The sequence below is a fragment of the Prionailurus bengalensis genome, chromosome A2 (genome assembly GCF_016509475.1).
Source record: "Prionailurus bengalensis isolate Pbe53 chromosome A2, Fcat_Pben_1.1_paternal_pri, whole genome shotgun sequence".
Classification (NCBI taxonomy): domain Eukaryota; kingdom Metazoa; phylum Chordata; class Mammalia; order Carnivora; family Felidae; genus Prionailurus; species Prionailurus bengalensis.
The window spans coordinates 7,237,942-7,247,644 of NC_057348.1; the positions used below are offsets into that span (position 1 = coordinate 7,237,942).

General features: G+C 42.9%; 1 protein-coding gene across 4 annotated transcripts in view; it reads left to right on the plus strand.

Moving 5' to 3' along the window:
- Positions 1-7,526, plus strand: part of LOC122486831 (zinc finger protein 177-like) — a 40,517-nt gene extending 32,991 nt beyond the window's left edge. The window contains exons 2-6 of one of the 4 annotated variants that reach the window (XM_043586452.1): positions 2,786-2,871; positions 3,505-3,631; positions 4,080-4,172; positions 4,873-4,955; positions 5,478-7,526. In XM_043586452.1, the coding sequence (XP_043442387.1) occupies positions 2,839-2,871; positions 3,505-3,631; positions 4,080-4,172; positions 4,873-4,955; positions 5,478-6,587 (1,446 nt within the window). In that variant the 5' untranslated portion in view covers positions 2,786-2,838 and the 3' untranslated portion in view covers positions 6,588-7,526. The remainder of the gene's footprint in view (positions 1-2,785; positions 2,872-3,504; positions 3,632-4,079; positions 4,173-4,872; positions 4,956-5,477) is intronic. The other 3 variants (XM_043586453.1, XM_043586454.1, XM_043586455.1) reach the window with 3 other exon arrangements.
- The last annotated feature ends 2,177 nt before the right edge of the window (positions 7,527-9,703 follow it).

Below are 9,703 nucleotides of genomic sequence, written 5' to 3' on the forward strand. Positions count from 1 at the left end.
AAAGTACTTTATAGATGGTGCTGTTTCTTTTTACATTATATCAGAATTTACCTGCTATCCAGACATCGTCTTTGTGATGTTAAGATTTATCACTTGGTTCCAGTGTCAGCTTGATCCTTCCTTGATAAAGGTTCCCAGCTTATCTATACAGTCTCCAATTATCCCCCTAGTTAATAAGACTCCTCATTAATTACAAAAGGAGAAAATGGTAACTTCATAGAAAAACCTGTGGCATGCCACCTTAACCAACTGACCATAGTTCTCACCTATAATGAGACAGACTGGCACCTAAGGCCTCCTAAGGTGGCACGCTGAGAAGAACACTCATCAGTCAGGTAGTCCTTCATCCAAAACTCAACTTCCTGGGGCACCTGGGTGGCTCAGTTGGTTGAGCATCTGACTTCAGCTCAGGTCATGATCTCACAGCTCATGAGTTCGAGACCCGCGTCAGGCTCTGTGCTGACAGCTCAGAGCCTGGAGCCTGTTTCAGATTCTGTGTCTCCCTCTCTCTCTGCCCCAACCCACTCACATTCTGTTTCTGTCTCTCTCAAAAATAAATAAACATCAAAAATTTAAAAAAAAAAAAAAAACTGAACTTCCTGAATCTAATCATGAGAAAACATCAGAAAAGCCAAAACTGAGGTGGAATCCGTCAAACATCGGATTTGGACTCTTTGTATCTTGAAAGATGAAGAAAGGCTGAGGGATGGGTCCCGATTAAAGAAGCATAAAGAACCATGGTTTGAGGGCATGATGCCGTATGGGAAATTTAAAAAGTGATTGCTGGAGGGGCACCCAGCTGGCTCAGTCAGTTGAGCGGCCAACTCTTGATTTCAGCCCAGCTCATGATCTCACAGTTCATGAGATCGAGCCCCACTGCGCTGTGCCTGCTTTGGATTCTCTGTCGCCCTCTCTCTCTGCCCCTCCCCCCCAATAAATAAATACACTTTTAAAAAGGTGATTGCTGGAGCACCTGGGTGGCTATCAATTAAGCGTCCGGCCTAGGCTCCGGTCATGAGCTCACAGTTCGTGAGTTCAAGCCCCACGCTGGGCTTTGTGCTGACAGCTCAGAGCCTGAAGCCGGCTTTGGATTCTGTGTCTCCTTCTCTGTCTCTGCCCTACCCCTGCTTGCACTCTGTCTCTCTCTGTCTCTCAAAAATGAATAAACGTTTAAAAAACTGAACAACAACAAAAAAATGTATTGCTATAAAGGATATTACTGGACCAGTTAGTGATATTCTGCATAGAGAGTGTATAATATTAAATCCATGTTTAAATGTTCCTGATTTTGATCACTGCAGTTATGTTAGAGAATGTCCAAGTTCCTGGGCCACTCTGAAGTATGTAGGAGAAAAGGGTCATGGAATCTGATATTTCTTCTCGAATAGATTCTTCTCAATAACATTCTTGCTGAAGCACAGAGGAAATCGGGGCGGGGGGGGGGCGGAGAGAAGACAAATTTTAATGGCAAAGAATCTGTGGAAGTCTATCATATTCACACAGATCTTTCTTCCTTTTAGTTTTAACATATTTTCAAAATTGAAAACTATAAGTAAACATCCCCATTCTCTTTTCCCCTAATAATTGAGTAACCACTGATTGTTATTGCTTAGATTCATTAATTTACTATTGGTTGCAAAGGTGACTTTGTGACTCTAGCATTTTCTTTATAATAAACAAAGCTTATAAAGCGTGTACAATTCTTGTATAAAGAAGAACTCTTCCCCATCACAACAACTTAGCAGTCGTAAACTATTGTTCATAAAGGAGAGAGAGACACATGCTTGATTCTTGCCTCTCATGAATTTTCAGAATTATGACTTGATATGCTGGCCTTCTCCAATACTGACCATTAAGGTTTTTTTTAAATATCATTATGAACTCATGATTTTGTTTTACATTTACATGATTTCAATTGACTGCAGTCATTATTTATTAAATTGTTCTTTTCTTTTTAAGATTTTATTTTTTTGAGTAATCTCTACACCCAGCATGGGGCTCAAACTCACAACCCTGAGACCAAGAGTCACACGCTCTTCTGACTGAGCCAGCCGGGGGCTCCTAAATTATTCCATCTTAAGCCAAGGAGAGCTCCTTTAAGTTTTCTCCTGTGTATTTTTGACACAACTCCATTAGCCTTTGCTGGGATTCTTACTTTCTGCTATAAGATATTCCAGACTTGGGGCACCTGGGTGGCTCAGTCGGTTAAGCGTCCGACTTCAGCTCAGGTCATGATCTCGCAGTTTGTGAGTTCGAGCCCTGCATCAGGCTCCATGCTGACAGCTGAGCCTAGAGCCTGCTTCAGATTCTGTGTCTCCCTCTCTCTCTGCCCCTTCCCCATTCACACTCTGTCTCTCCCTCTCTCTCTCAAATAGATAAATAAATAAACATTAAAAAAAATAACTTAAAAAAGATGTTCCAGACTCACCTTGAACACTTCACGTTCTGCACTGGACTCAGCTATTTCTCAAATGAGCCTTGGTTTCTTTCATGGGCAAGTGACATTTAGAGGCATTCTGGAACTAGTGGGGGCTCATTGCTCCTTGCAATGCCTATTGGCCCTAGACATTTTTAGGAGTTTGGCCCAGAAAAAAGTTTAAAAAGAAAAAGAACATATTAGATTTCTAATTCCTAGTTGGTCTTGGATAGGGAGATAAAATCTTAAGGTGAACTGTACTGTGTGTGTGGGTGTGTGGTCCCTCTGAAGCTAGTATGAGGAAGCTTCTAGGTTGTAAGCGTTGAATATCTGTCAAGCCTAGACTTTCGTGGCTTCTGTCTTCTCTAGGTCGGCTTGCTCAGAACCCTGTCTGGTGACGAGGGAGACACACAAGAGGAAGAATGGCTGCAGGATTGCTGACCACCTGGTCACAGGTATATAGGAAATTATTCTGTTTCAAAGAAAAAAATGCTGTTTCCAAAGGATACGTGTCTTGCCCACAACCCACAGCTTCCAGCGGGCTGGCCTCAGGCTTTCCCAGTTCTTTGGGCGTCTCAGAACGAGAGAAAGAATGCCTTTGGAAAGGCTTCTATTACTACAACATTTGTAAATTTTTTGTTTTTTTCCAGATATTCCTCCAGGTTGAGTATTCGTTCCATATTCTGCAGGGTGCTTATGAAGGAAAAGAGATTTTTCACTAGGAAAATCATTCATTCATTTTCCAAGTATTTTTCTCCTCCTGCAGTATGGTCAGTCTGTACTGGATCTTGACTAAGACTGGAAGGGTCCTCACAACCTACTGGGTGGAAATATCAGGTCAACTATGTGTTAGAAAAGCTGCTAAAAGCTTGAGTCTGGATGAGGTGGTCCAGGCAAGGAGAGCAAAAGAGGAGAGTTCCAAGAACTGAGCCTTGGGGTAGATAACAAGAGACCTTCAGAGCACAACTGCACTTCCCAAGCGGTGCGCTGGTCTCCTTCCCCGGTCCTGGCAGCCTCCCCCACCATTCTATTCTTTTGAATAGTTAGAAACGGGCCTTGGCTGAGCCTGAATGTGTGCAACGTTTCAGGATTCAGTGACCTTTGAGGAAGTGGCGGTGGATTTCTCCCAGGAGGAGTGGGCACTTCTGGACCCTACTCAGAAAATCCTATACAGAGACGTGATGCTGGAGAACTACAGGAACCTGGCCTCTGTAGGTGAGACTGGCCTCCTTCCTTCATTTTTCCATTTTTTCATGCAGCAGGTAGTCCTTCATCACACACCGTGTTCTGGGTTTTGTGAAAAGAACGGCAATACACAGTCAACACGAAATGAGTGGCCCCTGCTCTTGTGGGAATCTCGTGGCTTCCAGTAAAAATGCATTGATTTCATTTTCAGTACTATTACAACATTTAGGTAATTGCAGTGTGTATTTGTTCTTGGGTTTGGGTGTCAAGGGTCTGTTCCATGAGGACAGGGCGTTATGTAGGTGTTTGTTTGGGGGACCTTGTGGAAAAGTTTGGATCTGATTCCTTTGTCACTCCTGAAGTGGTACTTGCCTGGCTTCAGAATCCTTTAGTATCAAAGTATTGGAACCACTTTTGTGGACAGACTTCTTGTCTCCTTCACAGTCCTCCCACCTCACGTGTCTTTCTCTACGAGCAGGGTACCCTCTCTGCAAGCACAGTCTGATCACTGAGGTGGGGCAGGAGGCACTGAGCACAGAGGAGAGAGGAATGCTCCAAGGTGCCTGTGTAGGTGAGTCCCAGGCAGAAGGGAGTCATTGTGTGGAGCAGCCATAGCTGATGTGGGATGGTCCTTTTAGGAATGTCGATTTGTGTTGACAACACTGAGGCCATTATTTGAACTTTCCCTCCTTGACCATCTCTCCCCTCATTCATATCTTCGTGTGGTCTCAGAGGAAAAAAAACTGGGTTTTTTTTCTTCTTTTTTTTAATATTTCTTTTTGAGAGAGCATAAGCAGGGGAGGGCCAGAGAGAGAAGGAGAGAGAGGATCCAAAGCGGGGCTTCGGGGCTCAAACTCATGAACCGTGAGATCATGACCTGTACCAGAGTCAGACAGTCAACCAACTAAGCCACCCAGGCGCCCTGAGAAAAATACTGTTTTAATTCCTCTGTAAATTTTACTTTTCTTTGCATACTTTTTGTGCCATTCTCCCTACTTTGCTTTCCAGATAATACACTCTCCTATTGTCTCAAACCTCCAGAATCCTTTCTAAGTAAAACACTTCCCATTCCATTGCTCACTCCTATCAATGGCATCTTCTCAAAGAGCCACGTTCCTAGAATAATTTCTCTGGTCATGGGTTACATCTTCTGTTTCACATTTCCTCTCTATATTTAGTGTTATTGAAAACACATCCATGGGGCGCCTGTGTCCTTTCTTCTGTTATCCCTATTTTTTTATCCCAATAGTTATAAAAATTTTCAATTTCAGGCTTGGATATTCAACTGAAATCAAAAGATGCATTTCCTGTACAGAATGTTCCTAGAGAAAAAACTTGCAATGACATAAAGACGGTAAGATTCACTAGGAATGATTCCTGGTCTTTTACAGGAGGAGAAGTCTGTGAATGTCATGGAGTTAAAGCACTAGCTTCCAAATGAGGAGAGACAGTGAGGCAGGTGGCATTTACTCACCATAAAGCTGTCTTGGGAAAGTATTCCTGAATCTCATAAAATTAGAGGAATCTCTAAACTTGGCTCAACATTTGCTGTTTCACAGAGAATGCCAAAAAGTAAACATTTATTTAAATATGATTCCATTGTGAAGTATTTAATACATAATTGATTCAGTCTTTACTCATTATTGGCAAAACTCCGTATTTAGGATGTCCTTTATTAGGGATGATGGAGTCCTGGTTTGGAGCTGATACAACTTGAAAGAATAGAGCAAAAAAAATTCACGTACATGCACTGAAAAATAGTAAAAATGTCAGTCGTAATCGTGTGTTTCCTGTGTATGGCCAAATCCACTTGGAAGAGAATTCCCATGAATGTAAAGAAAGTGAGGAAATCTTTACTTACTTATTCCTTGTTCAGCAGGTACCAACTCAACCCAGCAAGAAACCCTTGGAATTTGATCGTTGTGGAAAATTCTTCAGAAAGAACTGTCACTTGATGTGTACAAGACATTGCAAGGGAGAGAAATGCCACAAATATAAGGATAATGGGAAAGACCTTGGCCACCCCTCAGTTCCTAGGAGTCATGTAAGTACTCACAGTGGAGAGAAGACCTTTGAGTTTAAGGATTGTGGCAAAGCTTTCAATCAAGAGTCCTCCCTTAGGAAACACTTAAGGACTGTCACAGGAGAGAAACCTCACGAGTGTAACCAGTGTCTTTTGTCCCTCAGCATACACTCTTCCTTTCCAGTAGATGACCAGATACCTACTGGAGAGAAGCTCTGTGAATGCAGTGATTATAGAGAAAGAGCTTTGCTTAGCACCCACCAAAAACTGTGTACTGTGGAGGAAAGCTCAGAACGTAATGAGCGTGGGAAAGTGTTCGCTGGCCCCTTGTCCCTTCAGAAATGTGTGAGACCTCACACTGGAGAGAAGCCTTATGAATGCAGTGACTGTGGGAAAGCCTTCATTTTTCAGTCTTCCCTTAAAAAACATGTGAGATCTCACACTGGAGAGAAACCTTATGAGTGTAATCACTGCGGAAAGTCCTTCAGCCAGAGCTCCCATCTTAACGTGCACAGAAGGACTCACACTGGAGAGAAACCCTATGACTGTAAGGAATGTGGCAAGGCTTTCACTGTTCCTTCATCCCTTCAGAAGCACATGAGAACCCACACCGGAGAGAAACCCTACGAATGCAGTGACTGTGGGAAGGCCTTCATTGATCAGTCATCCCTTAAGAAACATACACGATCTCACACTGGAGAGAAACCTTACGAGTGTAGTCAGTGTGGAAAATCCTTCAGCACGGGCTCTTACCTCATTGTGCACAAGAGAACTCACACTGGAGAGAAAACCTATGAGTGTAAAGAATGTGGGAAGGCCTTTAGGAATTCCTCTTGCCTGAGGGTGCATGTGAGAACTCACACAGGAGAGAAGCCCTATAAATGTACTCAGTGTGGAAAAGCATTCAGCACCAGCACTAACCTTATAATGCACAAGCGAATACACACTGGGCCGAAAGTATGAATGAAATAACTACAGGAAAGCCTTTACTGATCCTTGATGCTTCATTCCTCATTGTAGAAGTCACACTGGAGAGCAGCCCTGTTGTGACCAATGTAGAAAGCCTCCAGGCACAATTCCTGACTTCCTGGGACCAATCTTACAAATGTTATGGGTCTGTGATTGTCTTTATCAGCGAGTGTTTCATCCTGAAAGAGCAACACCATGTTATAACTGTTAAGTATTAAAGGTTATAGGGTGCTCTATAGTCCCCTTAATCTACATCACAGAAGTGTTGATAAATAATGTTTTCACCGTAATTTACTACTAAATGTTTTCCAGTCCTCATCAAGATGTCTTGGACCTATAGTTTATTTAGAAATGTATTTTTTAATGTGAAGACTCCATGCATATGTTATTTTTCATAGATTTCTAACTTAATTGCATTATACACAAAATGCATGGTCTTCATGATACAGATTCTGTATGACATAGATTCAAACAGAAAATTGTTGGAAACTTTCTGTGTGGGCTAATGTGTCAGATACAATGAGTTGCTATCCCCAGATCTATCCCACCCTTCTTTTCCTAAAGTAACAAACTATATAATTGTATTCAAGTTGGCAGTGTAGACAGTTTTTTAAGGATTCATCTCCCAACTTCCTTGCCACTTTGCCCATAAGCCCATAGTTCTGGCCTGTGAGAAATAGAGGTCACTGCTTGTGGGTTCTAGAAAAGCTCATGGAAATGGGAATGTCTCATCTGGAATTTTCTCTCTACCATTTGCCCTCTATTCTATCTCTTCTTCTTTCCTAGAAGATAGACCAAGAGGATGACAGTCAGAGGCTACTGATGATATGTCAGGGATATATACGGTATTATTTGTCTGTACTAACCCTGGATTGCCTATTTCTGGACTTCCTGTAACACAAGAAAAAATAAATTCCTAACTGGTTTAAACCACTCTGGAGGGAAGATTCTGTTAAAACGGATTTCAGTTAACTAATAAATTTCAATTTTTCTTTTTTTTTTTTTTTTTTTTTTTAATTTTTTTTTTTCAACGTTTATTTATTTTTGGGACAGAGAGAGACAGAGCATGAACGGGGGAGGGGCAGAGAGAGAGGGAGACACAGAATGGGAAACAGGCTCCAGGCTCTGAGCCATCAGCCCAGAGCCTGACGCGGGGCTCGAACTCATGGACCGCAAGATCGTGAGATCGTGACCTGGCTGAAGTCGGAGGCTTAACCGACTGCGCCACCCAGGCGCCCCAATTTCAATTTTTCTTAAGGTGTATTTCATTTTGAGAGAGAGAGACAGAGACAGAGTGTGAGCAGGGAGGGGAAGAGAGAGAGGGAGACACATCATCTGAAGCAGGTTCCAGGCTATGAGCTGTCAGCACAGAGCCCAATGTGGGGCTTGAACCCATGAGATCATGAACTACGAGATCATGACCTGAGCCAAAGTCGGACACTTAACCAACTGAGCCACCCAGGTGCCCCTAACTAATACATTTCATGTGTAGTCAAGTTTTATGAATCCTTTAAGTGTGGTTGGAAACACCACCTCTTCTGTAATTATTTGGTATAATTGACTGTCAGTGCATCTGTTGGATGAATCTTACTGTTTTTAAAATTTGTGTCATTACGGGGCGCCTGGGTGGCGCAGTCGGTTAAGCGTCCGACTTCAGCCAGGTCACGATCTCGCGGTCCGTGAGTTCAAGCCCCGCGTCGGGCTCTGGGCTGATGGCTCAGAGCCTGGAGCCTGTTTCCGATTCTGTGTCTCCCTCTCTCTCTGCCCCTCCCCCGTTCATGCTCTGTCTCTCTCTGTCCCAAAAAAAAAAAAAAAAAAAAAGTTGAAAAAAAAAATTTGTGTCATTACAAACCTTCTTTGTCCTTTATTGAGAGAGGTATGTTAAAATGCGTCACTATCACTGTGGATAGTAAGGTGGTTGTTTTTTTTAACTCTGTCTCTTTTATTTTGAGGCACTATAACTAGATGCATACAAATGTTGTCATCCTATATTTCTGGTAAATTGCCCTTTTGTTCTTCTATAGGGCCCATCTGTCTTCCCTAATAATAAATGTTATGATTCGCTGGTATAAATGCAAACTGTAGACCTAGTCGGTAACATTTTCTCCCTACCAACTCGTAAGGACAACCAGAAACAACTTACCTCTCCTCCATACTATGTGGTGGTGTTCCTTGCAACCCCAAGGTGGGGGGTGGGGGAGTCTCCTCATCCACTACATCCCCCGTGGGGGACAAAGAGATCAGGAGGTCCTCAGCAGCCTTCTCTGCCAAAGACAGCAGTGGCCCTCACATATGTCTCTGTTGTTCTTGCTTCGCTTCTGTCATGATGTGTTCCCCTGCCTACATGGCGGACTATGAGGGATCTTACTGATTTTATCCATGAGGTTTCCTAAGAAACCTCAGGAGGTTTCTCAACTCAAACCGGTTTGTAAATCTCCTGGTCAGTGTGCGTGGGCTCCTTTGAGTGCCACTGCCTATCAATATGTAAGAGCATCTTCTTGAAAGTCAAACTATTATAAAATTGGGAATTCCCTGTGTTGCTGTCTTGGAGATAGACTCCAGTCCCTCTGAGGTTGAAAGGGACCATCTAGAAAAGGAGACCACCGCTCATAGCAAAGGGCCACTCAGGACCATCAAGAGTTTATAGGTAAATACCTAAAGAAAAAAAAAAGGAGGGGCACCTGGGTGGCTTAGTCGGTTAAGCGCCGACTCAGCTCAGGTCATGATCTTGCGGTTCATGAGTTCAAGTCCCACATCAGGCTCTGTGCTGACAGCTCAGAGCCTGGAGCCTGCTTCAGATTCTGGGTGTCCCTCCCCCACTCACACTCTGTCTCTCAAAAATAAATAAACATTAAAAATAAAATTTAAAAAATGGGGAAAAATAGAGTCCAAAAGGAAAAAAAAAAAAACTAGGCAGGGGTTTTATGTGGCTACGAGCAATCCGTCCCTTCCCAAGAAAGGCAACTTTAAATCTTATGTACTAAATAACTGTCAGGTCTAGCAAACATAATGTTAGTCTTCAAGTGCTTACGGATTTAAAAACAGTAATGGGCACCTGGGTGGCCCATTTGGTTAAGTGTCCGACTTCAGCTCAGGTCATGGTCTCAAGG